This window comes from Macaca mulatta, chromosome 15 (genome assembly GCF_049350105.2).
Source record: "Macaca mulatta isolate MMU2019108-1 chromosome 15, T2T-MMU8v2.0, whole genome shotgun sequence".
In the NCBI taxonomy this organism is placed as follows: domain Eukaryota; kingdom Metazoa; phylum Chordata; class Mammalia; order Primates; family Cercopithecidae; genus Macaca; species Macaca mulatta.
This window is the reverse complement of record NC_133420.1, coordinates 71,905,839-71,932,724: the sequence shown is the minus strand read 5'-3', so window position 1 is coordinate 71,932,724 and position 26,886 is coordinate 71,905,839. Positions and strand designations below refer to the sequence as shown.

General features: G+C 44.3%; 1 protein-coding gene across 4 annotated transcripts in view; it reads right to left on the bottom strand.

Annotated features, from left to right (window-relative positions):
• Positions 1-266: 266 nt before the first annotated feature.
• Positions 267-26,886, bottom strand: part of MOB3B (MOB kinase activator 3B) — a 201,967-nt gene continuing 175,347 nt past the window's right edge. For 3 of the 4 annotated variants that reach the window (XM_015117393.3, XM_077965208.1, XM_077965207.1), the window contains exon 4: positions 267-1,758. In XM_015117393.3, the coding sequence (XP_014972879.1) occupies positions 1,729-1,758 (30 nt within the window). In that variant the 3' untranslated portion in view covers positions 267-1,728. The remainder of the gene's footprint in view (positions 1,759-26,886) is intronic. The other variant, NM_001261049.1, reaches the window with a different exon arrangement.

The following is a 26,886-nucleotide window of genomic DNA, read 5'->3' as shown; positions in this document are numbered from 1 at the left end:
CAAAGTTACTCTGAAAGGAGGAAAAAAGTATGTTAATTGTTGACCAGCGCACAGCAACATGGTGAGGTAGCAGCAGTTGGATTCCATGAGATGACCTTTATGAGACACAAAGCAAGGTTCAGGCTGCTTGGTTAGGTCAACAGAGAATGCCTGTGGTACCCACAGAGACAGCCCTTTCTTAGCTTGGACAACGATTTCATGATTCTAGGCTTTTGTGGCAGCCACAGATGGCTTTAACGCATTATGTATAATGAAACAAAATCAGAGTCATTTAGTTATTCTTTAATCATTATTACATTAAAATACACTAATACATTCTTATCTACTTCCCTCCACCAACAAATATTTTGCTAAATTAAAAGGATCACTGGAAGTATTATGACCCCCTCGTCACAGGCAGTCAGAACCACCACGGTTTTGTGAATGAATCAGAGAAGGCAACATTTCATCAACGAAAACTCATTTAAGTTTCAAAAGGCAGGATGTAGTACAGAATGCATTATTCTGACTGTCTTCTGGAATAGAAAAATTGGAAAGGATGAAAGAAGGAAGTTAGCTCCAGCTCCACCGTTACCTTGGCAACCATGGCACAATCACAGGGGCAGACATTAATTTTGTGCTGTAACATAACATGGCAGAGGAACGGAGATTGTGGAGTGGGGAGAGAATGACGGCTGGGTTTAAATGCTCAGAAGGCCAGTGGGGAGGGTTACAAGTCAGTCGTCTGGGTGTTAAATCTACACGTACCAAATAACCAATTTTACTTTTATTTTTTCACAGAAATGTTAGTATTATGTAGAGACAGCCACGACTCCCTGCTCTTTAATAAAGAACAAACACTGCAGTAATCATGCCCAAGGCTCCCGCTGATCATTCTTCGTCATTTAGGACTTTTATTATTTCTCTCTTCTGGGAAACAGGAAAGAATATCTTCAACTGAAGAGACAAAGAATGACGGTGGTTATAAAAAATACATTCTGATCAGGTGAACTGGTAACTTGTCAGCTTGACGCTAGTAACCAGTCTCTTCCCTGCAGTTAGAATGTGAAGACCCTGTTTTGGGGCAGAGACAAGCCACCCCATGGAGTGTCCCTGATAAAACTACTTATTAGGGAAATACTATGGATGCCTCGGCAGGGACAGTAGGGGGGTGCGGGGGATGGGGGGTTCAGGTCTCTCAGAGCTCCACAGCCCTGCACAGTGTTAAACCACAGACCAGAGCAGGAGCTTTTAGAGGCCTGAAAGGAAGGTTTATTGCATAAAAACTTGCTGCACATCCAGAGGTCCAAAATTCACCCGGCACTTAGAAAACCAATCACAGAGAAGTCGGCCAGCTGACAAGACAGATAAGTGGAAAAATACAAACAAGCATCTCAGTCTCAAAACCTGAATTCCAGTAAAGCTTAGGCGGCAGGTCACAGGCAGAACTGTGCCATGTGTGGAAGTGCAGAGGCTTCCTCGTGGACAATTCCCCAGCCAGAACAATCAAGGGGCTGGTCCTTCTTTCACGTTGCGGTCTGCTTGGTCCACAGGTCTGGGCTAGCGGCACTCAGAAGGTTAAGAGCACACAAAGTGAGTGGGGACTGTCTCTCAGGAGTCACTGCTTGCCTCCACCTCTGCTGCTCCTGGGAATAGGTGTGTCATTTAAGCCAGGGTGGTCCACCTCCTGCCCGCTCAGGGCTCCAGGAGGAAACAGCTTTCCTTTCTTCCAAAGGGTGAGGTGAAGCATTAGTGACACATCCTGCTCGTCATCTCTTTCTGGAAAGCAAGGGGAAAAGGATGGTTAGGAGAAACTAAAAGCAGAGCAACGATTTGATGAAGGATCCTGAAAATGCTCTTGGAACCTCGAGAGCCTGTAAATGAAAAGTTGCAAGCACGGTCCATGAATAAGGCTTAGCATGAGGATATGTTCTGTTTGGTCTGCAGAATTTTTTTTTTTTGGCCGGGCGCGGTGGCTCAAGCCTGTAATCCCAGCACTTTGGGAGGCCGAGACGGGTGGATCACGAGGTCAGGAGATCGAGAGACGATCCCGGCTAACACGGTGAAACCCCGTCTGTACTAAAAAATACAAAAAAATAGCCGGGCGAGGTGGCGGGCGCCTGTAGTCCCAGCTACTCGGGAGGCTGAGGCAGGAGAATGGCGTAAACCCGGGAGGCGGAGCTTGCAGTGAGCTGAGATCCGGCCACTGCACTCCAGCCTGGGCGACAGAGCAAGACTCCGTCTCACAAAAAAAAAAAAAAAAAAAAAAAGAATTTTTTTTTTTTTTTCCATTAAGGCACTGTTTAAAAATTTGACTCTTGTATCAAAATTCAGGTTGCTTGCTTTTTCTGAGAACAAGATTTTGGAGCTTCTGAACAACTGGAGTTGAAGAATGGTTGTCCTCTTCAGCAGGAGAATTTGCTTTCCAGTTTGCCCCAGTCCCTGCCACTCCCACCTGACTTCCCAACAGGAGCCATGGAGCACTTATGAACTGATACAGTAATTGGATTGGGACTGCTAGTTTTCTTCGAGTAGGGAAAGATTTCTTTTAAGTTTCAATCAAAGATGGAAAAATAAAGGATACGTGGGTATAAGTCAAGAAAAGCAGGAAGGAGGACTTTTTTTTTTTTTTTTTTTGAGACGGAGTCTCCCTCTGTCGCCCAGGCTGGAGTGCAGTGGCGCGATCTCGGCTCACTGCAAGCTCGGCCTCCTGGGTTCACGCCTCAGCCTGGGTTCTCCTGCCCCAGCCTCCCGAGTAGCTGGGACTACAGGTGCCCGCCACCAGGCCCGGCTAATTTTTTGTATTTTTAGTAGAGACGGGGTTTCACCATGCTAGCAAGGATGGTCTCGATCTCCTGACCTCGTGATCTGCCCGTCTCAGCCTCCCAAAGTGCTGGGATTACAGGTGTGAGACACCGTGCCCGGCCGACATTTTTTTTTAAAAATAGAAATGAATAATACACCAAAGTGTCTGACATGCATCACCTGCCTGGCTCTTGTGGGTATTTATAGATCCCGAATGAGCCATCCTTTCTCTTCCCCTGGGGCTCTGCACAGGTTGAGTCTCATGCCTATGGTCTGCTGCTACCACATCCTGCGCCTGCCCCTCTTCATTTGTCAAATTGCCATTCATTTTTCCACCTCAGGTAAGGTGACTTCTATCTGCTGGGAGTCCTTCTTGCACTCCTGCCCCACTCGCTGTGGAGGCAGCCACTTTCTCCTCCTGTGCACACGTTGATTCTTACATGCAGTGTATGAATTTGTACATCTGTGTGTGTGTGTGTGCTGGGGCTCTGGGCATGTCTGTTGGCCCTGCTAGACTGAGAGCTACTAAGTGCCAGGAAAAAGCAGCACTCATTGACTCACCCCATGTGCTTTCATCTTTGTATCACCCGCCCCTGGCACTGTGCCAGGGTAGTGGCTCCTCTTTCATCTCCGAGGATGGTCTGAGGAGCAGGCTAGTAATGAGCCCTGTGCCATTTAGCATCTTGAGAAGACAAGTTTAATGTCATTTTAATTAGATGAATGATCTCCTTCCAAGTTCCACCTGCTGCAGAGCTGACTGCAGCTGCTACATCTCTTGCATACTGACCTGGCCTGCCATACCTGATATAATAGGAAACATTGAGAAAAAGGAGCCTGAGCGTGGGAGTGCCCAGGTGTTCAGAGAAGCTTCCTATTCGAAAACCATACAGATGTGCTGGTTAAAGAAATAACAATAGACAAGGTAGAATCTAGGCACTTTTGCATCTCTGTAATTACTAAATACAGGCAGTTATATATATATGTGTATATATAATTTTAAAAACTTTTTCAATTTTTTATTTTTTTGATAGGGTCTTGCTGCACTCCAGGCTGGAGTGCAGTGGCAACAGCTCACTGCAGCCTCAACCACTCGGGCTCAAGCTATACACTCACCTCAGACTCCTGAGTAGCTGGGACTATAGGCACACGCCACCACGCCTGGCTAGTTTTTAAATTTGTTGTATAGACAGGATTTCATCATGTTGCCCTGCTTGGTCTCAGACTCCCGAGCTCAAGCCATCCACCCATCTTGGCCTCCCAAAGTGCTGGGATTACAGGCGTGAACCACTGCACCTGGCTTTTGACTTAATTTTGATGACAGAGATGAGGAAAACAAGACGGAAATGCAACAAGTGCATGTGTGTGTATGTTTGAGAGAGAGAGATAAGAGAGGGACAGAAAGAGAAGGAGGGAGAAAGTGTGTTCATGGAATAAACAGAATTTTAGCTTTATTAACTTAATTATTTGTAATAGGTCAGTACTTTTGGAGAGAAAGAAGCTAGCAAATGTTAAGTACCTATAAAATGCCAGGTCCTTTGGGGTGGTTATACCATTGTGTCTGTGTAACTCTAAGACAGGGAACTATGACCTCCACTGGACAGAGGAAGAATCCGTTTCAGAGCCAAAGCTATTTGCTCAAGGTAAATGGGTAAGGTACAGAATGCTCAGCAGTAACCGCCACTTTCATTAAACAGAGGCTTGCTGTTTGCCAGTTCCAGTGTCTACTGCTCTACAGATATTATACTTTGTGAAGTAAGATTTGCCATCTCTACTGTACTGATGAGGAAAAATGCTCAGGAAAGGAGGGTACCTTACCAGGTCACTTAGGAAGTTGCAGGCCTAGGGTTTAAACTCAGGTCTACCTGACTGCAAAGGCTGGCTCTTTCTACTACACCATGTGATTGTAGGTAAAAGCCTCTAAGATATTCTTATGAATATGCAATCGGATAATACTGACATATATTAACTGACATATATAATTATAGGTGGTTGCAGTCGTTCATGAATTTTCAAAATGCCACAGATTTTTTTCTTTATCCAGACTGACGCCAGTTAGAATTATAGGCACAATGGGCAAATACCAGAACAATTATGCCACTGAGAGACTATGGACACTAGAAATATGGAAGAGTCTTTTTTTTTTTTTTTTTAAGCAGCAGAGTAACAGTTTCAGAGAGGACAGGGGACTTATTCAAGGTCACTGGGATGCAGGATAAAAACTGTTTCCTGGGATGCCTCTTAAACTAATAAAGGGAATGTATGGTTGAAATAGCAGATCAGAAACTTCAGGAAAGACATTTGAGTTGGATCCATCCTTCAAAGCTCTGCAAGACTCTGCAAGCTGTATTCTAGCACTTGCCCACTTGGTGGAGCCAATGAGCTGTTTTAACAAAAAAAAAAAACCAACTCGTTTAAATAAACAAATAGCCAATGCTAGGTTCCATCGCTTTCTTCATGGGAGCCCTGCCGCAGGCATCTAGCAGGGACAAACGAATTCTTCCTCTCTAGAGTGTGGCCAAAGTAACCTCTACCCAGGGTGCTCTTTACAATGAATTTGCCATTGCTGGAGTTACTGAATGCCCTACGTATTAAGGCAGGCCACTAAAGAACTCCAAAACGTGTATTAAAAGGCTTCCGCAGAGGTGATGAGAATCTCCTGAGAAAGTTCCTGGAGACTGTGTTTGGCTTGTATATGAAGATTTTTTTAAACACCTGAATTTTTCAAAATGTGTTCTTAACAGAAGAGTAAAGTAGAATCTCGATTGTGGTCACTCAGTTTCATTTGTTTTAAAATAAAGCAGTAATTGATTCTATGAAGTCCCTCGTTCTCCACTGTCAACAAAACAAATTTCATCCTCTGAAGCCTGTCAAAGAAAGAGGACTCACCACCCACTGCTCACCTCCTGCTGAATTCCCTCCCACACACCGCATCAGCCAGGCAAAGTAGACTTCTCCAGGTCTCCAACTGGCCAGTTTCTAGTGGTTTCTTATATCTGGTAAATGTTTTCTGCCCTTCTCTCCCTGGCAAATTTTGACATCCTTTAAGATGCAATTTTCAGCTCCTTTCTTGGGTATCTCCATCACTTTGCACACATTTGCATTACATCACATTGGAATTCGTCATTTCAGTTTTGCCTGAATCTGAGAAGAACCATAAAGTTTTTTAGTATATTAATGTATGATGAATATTTTATTTAAATTGCATAACAGGATGTATGGTTTGGTCCAGTTATTTTGAGAAAAAATATAAACAAAAATATGGGTCCAATATGATAAATTTATCTTTGGGTGAATACAATTGTGTATGTTTTCTATTTCTAATTTTTGTGTCCTTTGCATAGTCTGAATTTTTAGATATTTTTGATATGCATGAATTTTTTTCCAAGAAAACAAGACCGGTTATTTAAAAAACAAAAAGGAAAGTAGACAGAGACTCCAAACTGAAATCATATTTCACTTTAGAAATGAAGTTAAAATGGCATTTGCCTAGTTTTTGTGGGGATGGTGGAGGTGGATGAAATCAGCCTGTTTTTTACATAAGATACTCAATTTTTTCTGTTCTGATCTAAACATTTTTTAAATTTAAATCTTCATGCACTTGTTAGCAATTGGAAGAAGTTTTTGATAGCCATTGAACAAACTTCCGTGAACTCTGAGAGTCAAATCTTACTCTGATCTCAGTGTACCCATTTTTATAAGCGGTAGTTAGTGGAGGGGTAGGTAATAATGATTCAGAGAAGTCAAATGACTTATTCCAAGTCACACAAATACTCTCTGACTTAGGCAAGACTACAAGGAAATCAGTGCTCTCAGTTTACTGTACTACATCATCACACATTTTAGTAATCTAATTTTCTTTTATTTTGTTGAGACAGAGTCTCACTCTGTCGCCCAGGCTGGAGTGCAGTGGCGCCATCTCAGCTCACTGCAAGCTCTGCCTCCTGGGTTCAAGCAATTCTCCTGCCTCAGCCTCCAAAGTAGCAGGGACTACAGGTGCCCGCCACTATGCCCGTCTAATTTTTTGTATTTTTAGTAGAGACGGGATTTCACTGTGTTAGCGAGGATGGTCTCAATCTCCTGACCTCATGATGAGCCTGCCTCAGCCTCCCAAAGTGCTGGTGTGAGCCACCGCGCCTGGCCCCAGAAGCTAATTTTCATGTGGAACATATAAAGAACACCACTTGATGTTTACTAGGGGTCAGTCATCATGCTTGCACAGCAATTTTAATAAGTTAACTCTAGGTATTATGAAACAAGCGCCAAAAAGCAATGACATTATCACAGAGTCATAGGCTGCTGTTAGAGCTGGGAGGAAACATGGGCGCCACCTATCCAACAGTTCAATTTCAGAGATGTGGCAACTCAGACCATCAGAAAGTAAGCGACTTCCCTAATGTGGCAAAACTAATTAGTGGCAGAACCAGGACTGCTGGCCTGTGGGCTCTCTGACTTCACATCAATTCGAAGGAGGCAATTTGTGTAAACAAGGATTTCTTAGAGCTGGCTTGATGTGCTGCAGGTAAAATCTTTATCATCTTACAGTGCTCCTAAACTCCGTTAATGGCTTTTGATAGTTTTCAAACCAAGTCTCCACCGTAACATACAATGCTCTTCCTGATCTGGACTCCTCTCAGGCACTCAACCTCATCCCCCATCAGTGGCCGACACTCCTTCTCGCCCATGGAACCCACAACAGCTTCCATACACACGCTCCTCTCTTCCCAGAAGACCCTTCTCCCGTCGCCACTACGCTTTAACACGCTCGACCAGCTGTCATCTCCTTAGGGACACCTTCTTCTACCCCCCACCCTGTCCCCAAGGAATCCTAGGTGCTCCTATTCCAGATTTCCTCAGTGCCCATGGCACCTTTCCCACTGTTCTACGACCGCTTATCACATTCCTGGTTTCAGCACCAGGCTGCTCTTGAAGACAGAAACCCTATCTTGTATTTGTGTGGACCCTGGTGCTCAAGACCTGGCACATACTAGGTGCTTAAAAAATATTTAATTAAACTGAAATCCAACGAAGAGGAACACTTACTAGGTCTACAGACCCTAGTAAAATGAGAGGTGGAAGGAAACACGCATTTCATACCTACAATGGTGAAGGCACTTAGGCTTACTTGGCGCACTCTCTCACAACTTTATGAACTAGGCATCACTTTTGCTAGTTTACAGATGAGGAAAAGGAGGCCCAGAGATTTGAAGTAACTTGAGCAAGTTCACCCAGCTAGTCAGTGTAAGAACAACAATTTAGTGGACTCAAAACCAAAAATAAGCAAATAACACTCTGCTTCCATTCCCCTGCTGGAGGGGGAGTAAAAGAAAAGGAGTGAGGCTTTTTGTATCTGTTGTACAATATATAAGTGGGGGAAGAGCTACCACAGCGGCATTTCAAAACCCATGTCTTCTTTTAATTACCAGCTTCCTGCTAACTCTGAGACACCAGGAGAAAGGGGGAGGAAGAAATTCTTGAAACAAAAAATAATCAAGGAAGAAAAGCAGCACGAAGAGATGTAGAAGGCTCCGCAGTGTGGTAAGGAGCAGGAGAACTCTTGGTGCTGGAAACTTTGGAAAAATGACCTTTATATACATGGACTCCTGCCCCTAGTAACCACCATTAAACAGCCAATGGCTTAAAGCAGGGCAGTGAGCAGTACACCTCTCTCAGGGCCACATCTGACATTATGTTGCGTACTTCTCACTGCCCATTTTTAAGCCATTGGATGTTTAATGTTGGCTACTAGGGGGAGGAGTTCATGTATTTAAAGGAAATCGGGCTCTCCTCTAACACAGCGCGCCTGCACACATGTATAACACATGTGCACACATCCCTGAAGTAATGAAAATAGAACAGAAAGTAGGAGAGACTCATCTCCCCCAGCACCTTCTCCAATAATGCAGCGTCATCAATACATTTTAAAAGTAAAATCAAATGTGATTTTGCTGAAAAGACACGAGGAAAGTGGCGAGTCCCCTGGAAAACGCCGTCAAAGGGTGTTGCTCATTTCACAAAGTGCCTCCCTGCCCATTAATCAGCAATGCAGCCTCAGTCCCAGCTACCGGCCCCATGCTGGAGCTTGGCCCTGTGGCCTGTCGTCAGCCCCATCTCTGCTCAGATAGGGACACACCTGGAAAAGTGCAGCAGAAGTACAGGAGCCACATTTCTGGCTGGGCTGGGGGTGGACAGCACCAAAACCCTACAACTGGGAACAGTTTCATTCCCCACAGCAAGGCTCAGGCCCTCTAGGGGTGAGCCCAGGTCAGAGAGGACTTTCTTGATGCCTTTCATCTCACAAATTTTACTTCTTAGAGACTTAAACATCTCCAGATTGTACCCATATTTCATTTGCTTCTTCTGTGATGGGTGTGGATTGAGAACATTGCCCATCTTGAAAATTCCCTCTCATGGCTTTCCCCTGCCCTTTCCGCCTCCATTCCAAACAGCTGTGCTGGCAAGGTCTATGCCAAGGTTTCACGGCCCCCTCCCAACAGGGTCCTCAGCCCCTGCCAGCACTCACTTCCCTCAGGCCACGTTTCCACACTCAATGTTACACCAACATTTTGCTATTTCCTTATCTCAAGATCTAACCCACTTATAGCAAAAGCAAGTCCCTCTGGACTGGGTAGTTTTCCTGGGGAGTGATGAGGATGAGACCAAAGAAAATGAGCTGGCATCAGCAAAGGATTCGGGTTCTCAGCTATACCGCGTGGGCCCATTTGAAATCATCTCAGACTGTAGACAGGGACAGCAATCAGTGAGGTTTCTTCTAGTGTCTTGGCACTATGAGAGGCATGGTGATACTGCTGTCAAAAGAATCCCAAGGCAAGGGCAGGTGTGCTTTCAGGGGCTGTGGTATTGTGGTAAGGCATTCGATGATCAAAATCAAAACCAACTGTTCTCTCTGAATCGTCCAGTTTGAAGGGCTCAGAATTCCTCATGGCACCATGCTGCCTGTGGTCCTAGAGGTAACAGCCACATGATTCCAGTGTGCACCGAGGCCCAGAAGCACCACTCTCTAATCCCTGCTGGTGTCATCAAGAGCACTGGCTAGAAAGGTACTGCTGAAGGTCCAGGGAGGAATAAAACTGTTTTCCTGCATCTCCATTTCCTACCAGATCAAGTCCTCCACTTCCCATGACTTGCAAGGATTTCTGGATCTGCTTCCCGCCCCTGTCTGCCGCCTTGCACACACCTTGCTTCTGTGTATCCTGCACCTTTGCACGCTTGTTCCTTCTGCATGGAGAGCCCTATTTCCTTGTTTCGTCCAGAGCACTCCAGTTCCTCTTTCCCAGTCCAGCTTGGGTGTGGGTGAAGCTTACAAGCCACCAAGATGGGAAACAGAGCAATTCCCAGAAAGGGAGCAGAACTCTGGGTGTGATGAAAGAGAGAAAGAGGATCCCAGCAGGGCCCCAGAGCTGGTTGCTAAGAATGTGTCCTGGCAGCCGGCTCTTCTTCAGACGGGGGTGCAGTTCTACTTTGAAGGGGAGTGTCTCGCTTCAAGGAAGACCCAGGAAAACCATCAGGCTGCTTGCTGCAGGGAAATCTCCAGAAAAATAGAGAAGAGAAAAAACGAAAAGAAAAACAAACAAGCAAATACAAAACATCCCAAACAACTCTCCAGCCAAGTCCATGTGCAAAGCGGGAACTGTGGAAGGGGGGTACAACAGCAGGGCAGCTCTTGCCTGGCTTCGGGCACAGGGAGGCCAGTGTGTCGCTGTCGGGACCACAGCTGTCCAAACGAGGCTGGCTCCCCACTTCCTGTGGTGTTTCTCTTTTCGCTTTCTAGAATCTAAATCACTGTATCAGAGGAAACAATGGCCTTTTCTCAAATGCCTCGGCAACTCCAGGGGAAGGACCCCTCCCACCCCGACTCGGGTGGACAGGCAGGTAACTCCACAGGTGGGGCCTCCTGGGGCATGACTTTCTAAGGATCCCTCAGTTGCACCCATGGTGCACAGTGAGGGTGAGTCCAGGACCGCTTAATCTGCTTTCCTAGACCATTCCCTGCTGTTTCTGTGAGGCTGCGGAGGGACTGCTGCAGGTCAGGGATCCCTGGGAACCCTCAGGGACAACCTTCCTGCCATGCCCTCCCCCGAGGCTCAGGGCACTTCATTCTTGCCCTCAAGGCCTTTTCTGCAGTGGTCACGTTGGTGGGGCTTCCTGCCTGGAAGCTTGTTTTCAGAGAAGGGTAAAGGGACCAGGAGTCAAGGGTGGATTCCTTAGGCGAGGTTCAGGCATGAGGCCTAAACATTTTTTTAAAAATTATTTTCTTTGTAATGTAGTCGTGTCTGTTTCACAGCATTTGGGAGAGAGAATTCCAGTAGGGGCTGACATCAGCCACTTCAAATTTATTTTGGAACTAGGCTTTATCGGTATAAGTAACTTGAGAAATGAACAAATGAATGAATGAAGCTGTGCCGGGTCACAAGAGTCAGAGTGAACAAGATGGGGCAGTGATAAGAGAGCCATAATTAACCAAAGTGTCTTGTGTTCCGAATGAAGTAGTTCCCATCGTTTCCTGTACCTTTTCTGTGTGCCAGGCACTGTGCTCAATGCTGGACATCATTCATTCAGTCCTTACATCAGTCTTATGGGATAAGTGGTATCATCCTTATTTTACAGAGAGATTACAGTAGAGGTTAAGTACCTCGGCCATGGTCACATCACCAGTAATTACCCTGGCCAAGGTTGAAACTTGAAAATCCATCCTCCTAACCAGTCCACTATATCCTGAGCCATCGTGCTGAATATATCTTCATTCATATCTACACGTGCTGTTTCAGTTGAGTATCTGAATCAGTGGCCGTACTACACCAGCATGGGTCACGGGAGCAGGGACTCGGCTGGCGGGACCATTCCCAGGAGGCCCACAGCCAGGGCTGCTGTCTTCCTTTGCTAGCATCCCAAAGTCTGAATTCTTATAAGGCATGCAGGGCAGCCAGTCTACAAAAATATTTTTTTAAATTTCCCCAACTCTAAGCATACACAGGATCCAACCAGCAAACAGGAATTAGAAATGTTCTTTCTGCTCTCTTTTAGGAATGTGGGTGGCAAATAAGCCAAATGAAATAAAAATAGAAACAAGGCAGGCCAGACTTCCCTAAACCACACAGAACAATATTTATTTGATTAATTCTGTTCCTAAACAACAGCCCACATTACTGACATGGAGGGCGTTTCCACGATGGAGGGGTACGTGTGCGTGAATGTGTGCACATATGTTCAGGCTCCCAAGTGCACATATACGTATGTACGGCTAGATAAACACACACACTCGCCACCCATGGAGAATATTTATTCATACCGATACAAGAATCAAATTGCTCTTTTTCCAAACCCTGCAAACATTAAAAATAAGTCACTTTATGTAAACATATTCAGCCTCCTGATTTACATTGTTTCTTATAAAGGCAAAGCTGCACATTTTTGAAGTTCTCTCATTTAACCACAGGAGATGGGTCACGGACACAAGGTGGGTCGCCTCACAGTGCATCGTGAAAGCAAGAGCATTAATCAAAACTGTTTGTGGTCCCTGTATCTCTGCAGATCCCCGCCCCAGAGCCCCACAGCCCACCCCGCCATTCTGCAACTCTGTGCTTTTTTAGTGCCCTGCCTTGCTCTGTGGATCCACCTACCATGTCCTTCCCACCCCATCTACCTCTCTGGTGCACTGATGGGACAGCAGATCCAACCTGATTTCTGCTCAGAGTGATGCTACCTGTGATCAAAGGAACCTGTGATTTCTGCTCCGAGTGACACTGAGATCTCTGACATTTGGCTGCTGCTCCCCCCCTTTCCTCCTCCATTGCCCAACTTCTCCAGAGCCCCCATGGAGGTCTGCACAGCTGGCAGGAGTCTGGCTCCCTCCTTCTCATACCCAGCATTGGTCAGCACAGCTGGATTGGTTTCTGGCAGATGCTGCTGCTACCCCTTGTTCTGGGATGAGCAAAGGGTGAGTGAGTGCACCCACCCGCTTTGAGGAATGAAACAGATTTCAGCATGGCCCAATGCCCCACGTAGGATTGTGCAGCTCCTTAAAGCCTGGACGTGGGAGGGCAGGGGAAGGAATTCTCTCATTTGCTTCTGTCATGCAGCCTTTCCATCGGAGTGGGAGGGAAGGCACTGGCCGGTGAAGCAGAGAGTTCCGGAAACTCCAGGTTAGGTTGCAGGCATCAGAGTTTTATTTATTCTGAGAGAAGTTTAATGGGGTCAACTCTTAATGGCATTCAAGAAACGCTGAACAAACGGTTTGTCCTTTTAGAGGGGGTATTCTGAACTTTCAGGGCATGGGTCCCCAAAGGAAGAATTTACCTCCCCTGGGAAAACAAAGGATTCCATAGAAGTCGTTCAGCCGAGCTGAATTCACCACAGGACAGAGCTTGCCATTGCTTAATAAGATCTCTATTGTGTGTCCGATGAAAACATATGGGGAATGTACTTCCTCAGTGAGCCTGTAATTTAGGAAGTCTGTAGCTTCTAAGCAGTCTCACTCCTTTGGTAGGAACAAAGTGTTATTTTGATGGAGTAAATAGACATGAAACAAAACTAAAATTTTCCTTTTAATACAATGAGATCTCTTGCTAGAAGTTTGACTACCACTTATTGAAACATGTTCTCAAGCTCTCACAGAAAGAAATTTGGTCTCGTCAGAGCCTCAGGGGCTGATCACCACTTTGTGCCCGACTCTGTCCTTGACTCTCAGGTCTATGGGGTGGCCATTATGCTTCCCCTAGAGAGGAACTGAAACTTGGAGAGGTTAGTGACTTGCCCAAGGTTACATAGTCGATACTCAGCAGAGCACTAATTCAAACCAGGATATCATTTGGATTTTATCAACAGGCTTCGGAATCCTATTTTTTTTCTATATCAGGGAGCAGAATATGACAGTTCATGGGTCAAATCCAGTCCACACCTGTTTTTGTATGGCCCATAAGCTAAAAGTGGTTTTTACATTTTTAAATAGTTGAAAAAAGAGAGAATATTTTATGACATATGATTATTTTATGAAATTCAAATTTCCATGTCCATAAACAAGTTTTATTGGAACAAGCCACACCCACTTATGGATGAATGCCTGTGGCTGTTTCTGCACTTCCATGGCAGAGCTGAGCGACTGTGACAGAGCCCGGCATTTAGCATGGAGGCCTTTTCAGAAAAGCTGGCTGACCTCGCGCTGCACCATGCCAATGCCATGACCACTGAGACTCTCTAGTTTTAACCCACGTGGTTATAAACGGATCCCCAAGCTGCCTTTCCAAAATGGACCTGGCAATAAATAGTCCAATATTTATTTAATCTATAAATAGTCCAGTCTTCTGTCTTGGGAGAACAGTGATGTTACTTCAGTAGGAAAACACTTCTAAAACAAGAGTGGAGTGAACTCTACATGCCTATGGTCCCTTAAAACTAAACCTCTTTGGCTTTCAGAGTATGGGAGGAGACAAGTCCTTTTCTTTCCTTATTCTCAGACTCCCAGTGAATGATCCATGAAAACAATATGAATTTTACATATAGGAAATGTGCTTAATAAGGCGAAAGCATTTTTACTGTTAGGGCTCCTTCCTCACCTGTTTGTCTTTTATTATGAGGCTAGAATCTTAGTTTTTTTTTTTTTTTTTTTTTTTTTAGCAATACAGGGCATTATATGCTACTGTTGTTACACTGTGGTTTGCTCTCAATATAAAAGGGAAATTGGGTAATGCATTGAAAATTGGTAGCAGCACTGGTTCAGTTCAAGAGAAATAAAGCAAGATATCCTTTCACTTCACATAATTTTTGTTCCCTATTCTGGCCTCACTTGCAAATCCGAAAGACCCAATTCATATGTGAAGAAACAACAACAAAAACAAAAGTCCTATGGAGGGGGTATTCTGAACTTTCAGGGCATGGGTCCAAGACACAGAGTTTGAAGCTAGATAGATGATAGTAATGGTTGCACAACAGTGTGAGTGCCTTTAATGCCATTGAACTGTACACTTAAAAATAGTTAAGATAATAAATTTCCTTATGTGTATTTTACCACAATTAAAAAATTTAAGAAAAAAACATAGCTATCCATTTTAGAAAAAAAATTCAAAAGCTTCAAGGAAGAAGATTTTTACACATAATTCCATCAGTGAAACGAAACAAAAATCTTTATAGAAGGAATTTTGAAAAATTTGAGGCTTTAGGTCTGGCGTGGTGGCTCATGCCTGTAATCCCAGCACTTTGGGAGGCTGAGGCAGGTGGATCACGAGGTCAGGAGTTTGAGATCAGCTTGGTTAAGATGGTGAAACCCTGTATCTATTAAAAACACACAAAAAAATTAGGCGAGCACCGTGTTGGGTGCCTGTAATCCCAGCTGCTCAGGAGGCTGAGGCAGAAGAATTGCTTGAACCCAGGAGGCGGAGCTTGCAGTGAGCCGAGAGAGCACCACTGCACTTTAGCCTGGGCGACAGAGCAAGACTCCTTCTCAAAAAAAAAAAAAAAAAAAAAAAAAAAAGAAAGATTTGAGGCTTTATCGGGACAAATGAACATTAGTGCATGTTCACGTGGGTGCTTGTGTATGTACATGTGTCTTCAAGAAAACATCCATGCCCAACTAATTCAGTTCTCTCTGTTACTGCTGTCAGTATTAGAAATAAAAATGAGAATTCTTCCATTTAGAATAATCTCCTTCTTTTAATGCAAAATGCCAGGTACCGTCGTGCTAGCAACAAAAAACAAAACAGAGTAACTATGTCTGAGGACCTATTATAAGTCCAACATCTTACACCAGTGACACCAAAGGGAAAAAGCATACCCCCTGAGCACCTATGAAGACTCTTCTGCAGTATATGTACAAAGGCTGCCATAGCCGTCAGGGAAAGAGTGAGTTCCAAAGAAAGAGGAAACCACAACAGAAACCTTGAATTAAAAATGGAATTCAGATAACAGGCAAGAGTGCCAACCTTAATGAAAAGTCTTCCTCTTCAATCATTAAGCTGTAAAATTAAAGCTGGATGTGGTCTAACGTCTTTTGTGTATTTGCCAATGTTTTCCAAAGGTGAATAAGATGAAATCCCTTCTGGATGTGCTGTGAGCACTCTGGTCCTTTCCACCAGTTTCCCAGAGCAGAGGTGCTGCGCAGTGGGGTTTCTGAAGGCTCTGCTGTTTGGAGTAGGCACATACAATAACAAAGCTGTTTATAGTCTCGGCCTGGCCGCGACAGGGTCAACAACCTATATGCCAGCTGGCGATGACACTGGTCGTGTCAAGTGAAGCCAATGACAAAGGAACAGCCATGCTCTGTCTCTTGGTGCCCACAGCAATACAGTCACTGTAGGCCAGCAACAGTGATCCAGTATGCAGCAGCATGGCGTGAAGCTGACATCAACCTAATAAATGACCACTGTCTTGTCGTCTTCACTGAAACCCTGCATATGCCTCCCCCAAGCCCACACACAAACACTTTGCTTCATATGCTTGAAAGTTGTGGGCTTTCAGGACAAGAGAAAACTAAAAATTACTCTCTAAATGTGGGCACTGTGGATGTGTTGCCAGGTTGTAATGGGTCAGAACCTCTCCTGCCTACCACAGGCCCTATATAAAGTGTGACTGCAAACAGATGATCCCTAAGCAAACTGGACTCCGAGAAGGGGTTTGTCAGGCCTGTAGATTTAAAAATAAAATACAAGAACTGCTGTAAGTAGTTGCTACCATTTAAAACTCTGGAGAATTCATCTAAAATGCTAGATTTCCAAATTCTTTCGATTTGGAAGTGCTGGGCCTCTATGCCCGCCCTGAAACCATTAGTTGGAGTTGCATAGTGGTTGCCCCCACAGCTTCCTATTTCTTGCTACTTGCCTGTTAACTGATATTTGTTACCTGCCTGGCTCTGTTGACTTTGGGTTTGGCTCTTCTGATCCATAGTCATTAAACTCCTTGAGGGCAGTGGTCATACCTCTTGAGCTACACCAGCACCTAGGATTGGTTCCTTACTCCTGTTTCACCTGAGTCGCTCAACTCTGTGCACTATGTGTATTTCATGGGCTCAGGTATCTAAAGTGACTTGACTGCTGAGAGAGGGAGAGAACTGGGCTCGTGGAGCTGGAGGCCCTTGGAAATTATCTAGCTGCTGCAGATCATCAGAATCTAGTTGAGTAAGTATGTCTCTGGGGAAAAATCCACCTCAAAATAGTTTCCTCAGCAGATACCATGCTATAATTTGAATGTTGGTGTCTTCCAAAATTCATGCTGGAACCTAGTACCTAATGTAATAGTATTAAGAGGTGGGGCCTTTTGGGAAGTGATTAAGTCACGAGGATTCCACCCTCATGAATGGGATTAATGTCCTTATAAAAGAGACCTAAGGAGGGGGGCTTCCTTGCCCTTCTGCCATGTGAGAATTCAGTGAGAAGGCACTATCTTTGAGGCAGAGAGCAAACCCTTATCAGATACCAAATCTGCTAGCACCTTGTTGTTGGACTTCCCAGCCTCCAGAGCTGTCAGCAATACATTTCTGTTGTTTATAAATTACCCAGCCAGAGGCATTTTATTATAGCAGGTCTAGGAAAGGCTGTATCTGGGTTTTGGAATCAAACTGTATGTGCTCAACTCTTGGCTCCACAGAGCTGTGTGACATTGGACAAGTTATTTCACCTCCACATCTGATTTTCTTCCTCTTTATAATGAAGATAAAAACAGTATTTATCTCATAGAATCGTGTGCAGATTGAATGAGGTAATACATAAACACATTTCCTACAGCACTTGGCTCATAGCTTTACTTACAAGTCTTCCCTATTATTATATCTTCTGAAGCTGAACAAATGAAATGAAAAAAAAATATAGTTATTACAGGCCATTTAAAGTTCTTCTGTGTGAAAATATTTTAATAAGACATGGACATAAATCTCTACCATCAATCTCTATTTTAAAATTACACTATTAGTGGCTGGGTGCGGTGGCTTATGCCTGTAATCCCAGTACTTTGGGAGGCCAAGGTGGATGGATCACTTGTGGTCAGAAGTTCGAGACCAGCCTGGCCAACATGGTGAAACCCTGTCTCTACTAAAAATACAAAAAATTAGCCAGTTGTGGTGGCACGCACCTGTAGTTCCAGCTACTCAGGAGGCTGAGGTGGGAGAATTGCTTGAACCCAGGAGGCAGAAGTTGTAGTGAGCCAAGACCACGCCACTGCACTCCAGCCTGGGCAACGGAACAAGACTCTATCTCAAAATAAAATAAAATAAACAGAATTATATATTAGAAATAAACAAAGTAAAAGGAAAGGCAGTGACAATCTATCTTATTCTGGATCCACAACATGCTAGAACAGGAGGGAATCTAAACCTATCCTAATGGATTTAAAACTTATTGTAGCAGCAGAAACCATTTCTTTTAATGTAATCTTACACACATGCCATTCACGAGAGTGATGTTGCAGCTCAGGTTAGCTAAAGTCCCTGAACTGGGTTCCAGCTTCACCCAGGAAATTATAGAACCTGTGTGCTAAGGGCCACAGTTTGTTAACTGCTGATCTTGGCTATGTCTTCGTATTTTTACCAGTGGGAAAATTAAGACCTTTCATATGTCTGCACATAGAAGAAGGCTCACACTGAGGACCAAGCCTGGCCTATCACTGTATCCTCAGCACCCAGCCATGTGCCTGGAGCGTAGTGCCCTCTTGGTACTGGAGTTTGCATGATGGGTGCCATAGCACAGGTGAGGTGACAGGCTTCTGAAGTGCAGTCTTGGGGGATGGACTTCTAGGGTAGGGTGGTGATCGCTGCCAGCAGGGGGTGACAAAAACACCAATAGGTCTAGCCAAGGTGTTGCATATAGGATGGATTCTGGGAGAAGGTATAGGGTTGAAGTAAGCAAGCCTAAGCTTACTGACTTACCCAGAGCAACTTCCAGTCCTACAAGCTCCATTCATGGCAAGTGCCCTAGGCAGGTGTACCATTTTTTATCTTTCATACTGTATTTTTACTGTACTTTTTCTACATTTAGATACACAAATACCATTATGTTACAGCTGCCTACAGTATTCATTGCAGTAACACACTGTAGAGGTTTATAGCCTAGGAGCCATAGGCTGTACCATATAGCCTAGGTGTGTAGTAGCTACACCATCTGTTTTTATGTAACTATACTCTATGATGTTCACACTATGACGAAGTTGCCTAAAGACATATTTCTCAGAAGGTTCTCCCATCATTATGTGACACACGACTGTACTTCAGTAGAAAGACCAGGTTTCTGGAGTGGTGGAGGGCAAGTTACTGTGAATTGAAAGGAAAGTGAGAAAGTGTAGACAGTTGGCTAGACTGGCTTCTTTCAAGGAAAGGGAGGAAGAAGAAACCACATTGAGTTAATAGGAGTTTTCACGGAGTCAGATTTCTTGAGCAATGAGCTTTACTTTGCAGAGGTAACAGACTTGTGCTGTAGGATGTGGAAAATGGGAAAAGAAAGAAATGCAGAGGTCAAAGAAAAACATCACCAGTTTAAAAATGTTGGTCTCTGTGGTGGTTTAAAAATATTTAAAAATTATTTAACATATGAAAAATTATTTAACATTTCTCTCTTCAAGAAATACGGCCGGGCGTGGTGGCTCACACCTGTAATCCCAGCACTTTCAGAGGCTGAGGCAGGCAGATCACTTGAGATCAGGAGTTCCAGACTAGCCTGGCCAACATGATGAAACCCCATCTCCACTAAAAATAAAAAAATTAGCCAGGCATAGTAGCACACACCTGTCATTCCAGCTGCTCTGGAGGCTGAGGCAGGAGAATTGCTTGAACCAGGGAGGTGGAGGTTGCAGTGAGCCGAGATCATGCCACTGCACTCCAGCCTGGGTGACAGAGCAAGACTCCGTCTCAAAAAAAAGAAAGAAGTAGACTTTAATTCTCCTTTCCTTTAGTGTGGGCTGCACTTGGTAACCTACTTCTAATGAATGGAAAGTGGGAAGAGGGTTGGGTTATCACTTCTGACTCTAGTCTGTAGAAGATACATGGTGGCTTCCATCTTGGTTGCCCTCTCTGGTATCAGGGCATTCTGGGAGTAGCCAGCAGGAACCTAATGTTTTGAGTGAAAGGTGTTCGTCTCTGAGACAGGGACAATTAAGCCTAGACTTGCAGGATGAGCAGGACTTAAGCTGACAACATGGAAGCCAAAGGACTTGTACATTCAATGGCCTGGAGGTGAGAGGACATGGCCCATTCAAAGAATTCTGGGAAGTTCCCTATGGAGCTATTTGCACATCTCTTTCTTCTTCCAGATCTGCCTCCATGCATTTATTCTTGTCTATTGGTCCATTTACACTTAGATGCACAATGTAATAGGACTCTATTAGCACCAACATCTTGGAATTAATACTAATTAGTATTATGTTCCAGTATAACATTATAGCTTAACTGGCTTTGCTGGTGGTTTGTATACCTGACCTTTATGTATAAAATTATTTCATAGGAGGAAGCGCTCCTAAGACCACACAAGTCCCTAGGCTAGGGACTGCCTGTAATCTGTCTTATCTTCATGCTTTTACTGTGGTGGGACAGGTGGGTGGTGGGAGAAAATATAGTGTTACGTTTCAATAAATAAAACCTTCCTTCATTCAAATCCCAAGTTAATACTCACTTGACATTTTTGGAGCCAAAGAATCTAATCTTATCTGGCCGGGAAATTTAAACTAGACCACACATAGCAGCCAAAATTTGGCAGGCTTATATATGGGCATCAAGCCATACTGACTATTTACATTTTCATGTAAATGCTCATGAAGATGAATTAATCCCTGCTGTGACTGACATCCTGCAGCAATTTCCAACACTGCAGAGAACATTAAAAAAATAAAAAGTACAATTACTATTTGGTGTCTCAGACTAACAGCTCCCCTAAGATACTGAGCAGCTTCCTGAGATGCAGGTTCTGATGGGAACTCTAGGGAGAAATGTTGAGCAGAAGGTACTGAGTTTTATTCATTCCTATCTATGAAGTGGGAGAGAAGTGGCTTAGCAAAGAGAAGCAACCATACCAGGGGGCTGAAACAATGAACTGAAATGCCTCATGTGGCAGCATGGAGACAATGTGAACACATCCAGCAGCTATTTGTGGAGGGAGTGTTGTTAATAGTGGATTATAAAAAGTAGCTCCTGAAGGTAGAGCCTTTGGCTCACTGGTGTTTGAGAGAATGTCCCACAATGATGAAAATGTTCAGTATCTGTGATATCCAATACAATAGCCACTAGACACATGTGGCTTTTGAGCACTTAACGTGGCTAGTAAGGCAAAGAAACTAATTTTTAATTTAATTTTAATCTAAGTGGTCACAAGTGGTTGAAAAAGCCTTTTCAAGTATAAGGTTTGATTTTTCTGATTATAAAAGTGACACATGCTTGTCACAGAAAACTTAGAAAGCCCCCAAAAGTATATACCAAAAAAAAAAAAAAAGCATTATCTATAATAATACCAAGAGAGAACCACTGTTGGCACTTTTTGCTCTATTTCCTTTATCATCTGTGGACATATGGTTAGTGATTTTCCAGTATAGTTTTGAATCCTGCTTTCATTACTTAATATTATATGCTAGCAGTTTTCCCATGAGAGACATCTTCAACTACAACTGATCATATTTTAGGCCCTGAAATAAATCAGGCCAATCTCATCTCTGACCACATTAAAAATAAATAGAAACCCTAAAACAAAAATGAACCACCCAACATCCTATAAACTAGAAGCAAAAGTTCTCTGAGCATCAACAAGGGATGATGAATAAATAGGACTGGCAGAGACATGTGGCTATTTGTGCCACATCCCCAGTTAGCCAGCATAAGGCAATTCATTGGAAATCATCATGTTTCTTTGCTATTTTTCCAATTGACACTTTAGAATACATCTGCCAAGGCTCCTAAAATGATCTCTGGCAAGCTCCCCCTCTCATCTCTGAGCCTTTGCATTGTTCTGAACAAGCACCAACAGCCGATGCCACCCTGGACACACACATATTTGTCATCTGAACTGGCAAAGTCCCATGGATGCACACTCCAGCTACGCTCGGCAACATGTAGGACGCACACATACTTGTCATCTGAACTGGCAAAGTCCCATGGATGCACACTCCAGCTACTCTCAGCAACATGTACACCCCCTCTGCTGCCATGGTGGGCTTTTTTTTTGGAGACGAAGTCTCGCTCTTGTGCCCCAGGCTGGAGTGTGATGGTGCGATCTCGGTTCACTGCAACTTCCGCCTCCCAGGTTCAAGCGATTCTCCTGCCTCAGCCTCCTGAGTAGCTGGGATTATGGGTGCCTGCCACCACGCCCAGCTAATTTTTATATTTTTAGTAGAAATGGTGTTTCACCATGTTGGCCAGGCTGGTCTGGAACTCCTGACATCAGGTGATCCGCCCGCCTCAGCCTCCTAAAGTGTTGGGATTACAGGCATGGCCCACCGTGCCCGGCCCATGGTGGGCTTTAATCCACGAAGGGCTCTCTAAGCAAAGAGAAATGGTTGTCTTGGATGAAAGATGACAGGGCTGCTGACACACCATGTCAGTAGTAATCCCAGTAAGCCAGTAATCTCAGTAGTAACCCATCAGTAATCTCAGTAGGTCAGGCTGGGAAGATTCTAGGGATGATCTCTTTTATAGATGGGGAAACTGAGGCTCAGAGCCATTACATGCCTTGCCTTATGTGGTAACTAATGTGGTAGCATAATAGTGGAAATGCCACTGTAAAGGCCAACCTGTCAGCTTCACAGGCTGCAGCTCTTTCTTCTATAATGGCTGAGTCCATGTCCAAGCCATCTGGCTGAAGACCAAGGAACCCTCCTGACAAGGAGCAACCCAGGGGCCTCTGTACAGATGATGTTTCAAAAAAAAAGGTCCTTTCAAAAGCCCCACAGTGGCTCTTCATTGCTGGCTATTTTAGGGGGTAGCTCTGGCTCATGCAAGAGGTTCTGCTTCTTTTCACAGTCCTGACTTGATCTTACCATTGCAGGCCAACCTTGGCTACTGCACTCACCGAAGCAGCTCTGACAGAAGTGTAGTTTTGGCCTGGCTACCTCTTAGGGCAACATGAGGTCAGCGTATTCTGGGGCCTGGATAGGCTTGTGGCTGGGCCTTTGAGACAAGGCTTTCCAAATCTTTGGTCCTCAAATTGTTCTAAAAAGCACCCATTTTTAAAGGATAGTTTTGGTGGTAGAGCCTACCATAAATCTCAATCATTAGCCAAGAGGTACCTACACACTGGGGGTGGGGCGTGTGCTTTGGTGTGACAAAATGGCAGTGATAAGGGATGGAGAGGAATGTGGTTCAGATGTTGAGAAACTGCCCATCACATCTGCTGGAAATAATAGTAACAAGTCTGGCCAGGTACCATCTGTAATCCCAGGACTTTGGGAGGTCGAGGCAGAAGGATCACTTGAGCCCAGGAATTCCAGACCAGCCTAGGAAACATAGTGAGACCCTGTCTCTACAAAAAATTTTAAAATTAGCCAGGTGTGGTGATATGTGTTTGTAGCCCCAGCTACTCAGGAGGCTGAGGTGAGAGGATCACTTGAGCATGGAGGCTAGAGGATGCAGTGAGCCATGATCACACCAGCCTGGGTGACAGAGTGAGACCCTGTCTCAAAACAAAAAAAAAAGTAACAAGTGTGAAGAGATGAAATAATATATGTCAAGAGGAATTAATAGATTATCTGGAACTGAAGAAATGAAGTTATTAATTATTTCTTGAAAATGCTTGCCTGTCATGCACACGGTAAGAATTCCACGAAGGGGTGTCTGTCATACGACGATGTGGGAGGATGAGGAGCAACAATGAGCAGGACTGCACTTCTTGTGTGTGTGCGAAGCGCTCCCATATGGAGTTTCACTTCCTTCCCACCTCCCTCTCCATGCAGCAGTGGTGGCTGTGTGGTTTGAGGCCAGGGAGGCATGAGAAAAACAGAAAAATCTAGAGACACATCACATCACAAAGATGAGCAGTGCTGCCCAGAGGGTGTTCTATGAATCATGATATCTCTAAGATGTCAATGAGTGATAGCAAAAGAAAAAAGTCCAGTAGCCAAATGCAGTTAAATTGGGCGGGCTACACAAAATTGAAGAAGTTTCTTTACTGGATGCCTTCTCAAAGCCTTTGATATGCTATTGTACACCGTAAATCTTCAAGGGTGGAGACGATGCAGTATTTTGTAAACTCATTTGACCACAGAAGGAAGTCTGTTTTCACTGACCATCACTCAGGACTGGCATTTTGAGGAGCTCTCTTGGCAAACACTGATCTTCAGATTTTTCTCCTTTTTGCTTCACTTCCCCATCCCGCTAAGCTAACTCCCAATCCTAGGGGAGAAGAGATGAAGTGCTAAAAATGGTAATTTTCACATTTGAGGGTAATTGTCAGCTAGGGTCTTTCCCCTCAACGTGTGGTCTGGGAACCAGCAGCATCCATATCATCTGGGAGCAAAACAAACATTCTCAAGTCTCCTTCTCTCAGATGTACCGAATCAGAATTTGCATTCAGCAAGATTCCCCCAGTGATTCATATGCACATTAAAGTTTGAGATGCAGACTCAGGGTGCTTGGTACTAGGCACAAATCTTAATAATTCTGATTTAGTGTATCTGGGGTGAGGCCCAAGAATGTACTTACAAAATATTTCCTCCAGAAGATTCTGATGCAGGTGTGTGTGTGTGTGGACTCCTGAGAAACCCCTATGGTCCAGGCACCCTGCTATAAGGTAACGGAACAGCCCTGTGGTAACATTTGGTTTCACAGCAGCACCTCGACAAGGTAGGTGATGATATAATCACCCTCATTGTTAGAAACAAGAAAATGGAGCCTTGGAGAGAGAATGAGAAGGTCCTGGACCAAGGTCACCCAGGGGTCAGCAGGTGCATTAGGGTGAACAAGTCCCCTCCTGTCTGTCCTCCCCACCTCACCAGTCTCTCTCCTCCCCTGCCCTAATCAGCTCTTCATTCACAACTACTGCATTGCTAACAGCCCTCTCTGAGTCTGCTTTTGTTTCCAGTGAAAGGCCAACAAAACACTGTGGGCTATTTGTGCTTGCTAATAATAATTCTGATTAGTTTAATTTTGTCAGCTGACTCCCTGGCAGCCAAGGGCCAACAGCAGCCTGCTTATTCAATCAGGGCCTGGCCCATTTTCTAATTATCAGCATCATTTGGGCTGTTTCCTCCAACAGGGAACTTGCTTGAGTTCAAGTTATCGTCAGCTGTTGCATTTACATGAGTAATGGATGATCTGTCACGTCTGTGTCTGTGTCAGTGTGCCAGGCTCCCCCTCCCTGCTGGAGACCAAGTGAAATGGCATGTGTTTGCCTGGGTTCCCAGGCTGCCGGCCATAGCGGCTGAACAGCAGGTCCCAATGGGAGCCATGAGGCAAGCTCTGGGGGTGGATGGATGTGATGGTCTTCACCAGGCTAGCCAAGGTGACCTCTTCCCAGCTTCTGAATTCCAAACTGTATTCCCACTCAGAGGCCTGATAGGATGACCAACCGTCTAGTTTGACAGAGACCAAGGGTTTTCCCAGGACATGAGAATTTCACTGCTAAAACAGGGAGGATTGGTTACCCTTTGTCTGACACACCAGGGCACAAAAGCAGTGTGAGAGGATTCAAGATTTCCTGGGTGATCTATCTGGAATTTGGAACAGAGAATGACTGAGAGTTGAGGCCTCGTCTTTCTCTGTGAGGCCTAAAGCTTATGATGCATCCCTGATCTCTTATTTTGCTTTTAATGTATATTGCTAATCTGATAGGATGAAGCATTATTCCCAACATGGAAATGGGTAAGTGGAGGTCTGCAGGCATGTTCTGAGATAAGGGGCGTATTGAAGACAGTAACCAGTGTGTAACCCCTTTGAATGGAGGTGCATCATCCTTCAAGTACTCTCCCCAATTCAAATACATATTAAGGATTTATTAGGTACTAGGAACCCTAAGCAATGCAGGAATATGTCCTTTATATTCCCAGCCTTCAAAGAGTTGACAATCCCGTGGGAGTGACTGATACAAATACAATTAACTGCATCTGCTAGGAGTCTACCTAGGGAATCAATCACTAAGACAGAAAAGAGGTCATGGGAGCTAGGGAAGGGAGAATTCAGGAACATCCACCAACTACAGCCCAGCTACTGTTACAGTCATTATCTCACTTAGCTAACATTTCTTAAGCACTTACCATGTGATTAATCCATTTCTTTTTATAACTCTTATTATTATACCCATTCTATGAATGAGGAAAATGAAGCTTTGAAAAGCTATATATCTTGCTCAAGGTTGCACGTTAGTAAATGCAGGGTCCAGGATTGGAACCCACAGTCTAAGACTTTTCTTAGGCACTGTATGATACTGACTCTCCTACCCCAGTGGGGTGCTAGATGGATCCCCAATACAACCTGTGTGGTAGATACTCAGTCCACATCAGACAAAAGCAACCAGAGATGTGTGGCTGTGCATGGTGGAGGCAAGGCAGAGGGAAACATGAGGTGGTGGTGGGGTCTCAGAGTTCCATACTGTGGAATCCCAAGGCATGACACCAAGAATGTCCCACCAGTGGCGTGGGAACTCTGGGAATGCCGATGTTCTAAGGGAAACTGGCTGGACAAATGCTGCCCTTCTGGCCCCAGCTGCATTCGATTCTAAAGAATGTACAACTAGAATGTGAAGCCAAATGCCTGATTCCTTCATCATCCTTTGAGAGCCAAAAATGGGTGACATTTATTATTTTATATTTTTCAGACTGTATTGTAAATGTCTTGAGAGCATAGATTTTTTACGCACATAGAATATCTGAGCAACTAGAGTTGCATATATAGAGTATCCATATATGCAAATCAAATAAAAATGTGTTGACTTGAGATGCTATGCCTGATTTGAACATGTGCACTGTAATAGTATTAGCAGTTAGGTATCCTAGCACTGTCAACTGTTGAAATGGTCATTTCAGCAATAGCAATCCACAAGCCATAAACAATCTACTCTTAATGGACACTGCATGTGCTAAGTATTCAGAGCCTGATAGTGTATGATTAGCCTCAGAAACATTCTTAATGTCTATTTCTATTCCTTTATAGGTTTCGGTTAGTGTAAAACAAACAGGTAAGTTCTGACAATTAAGCAT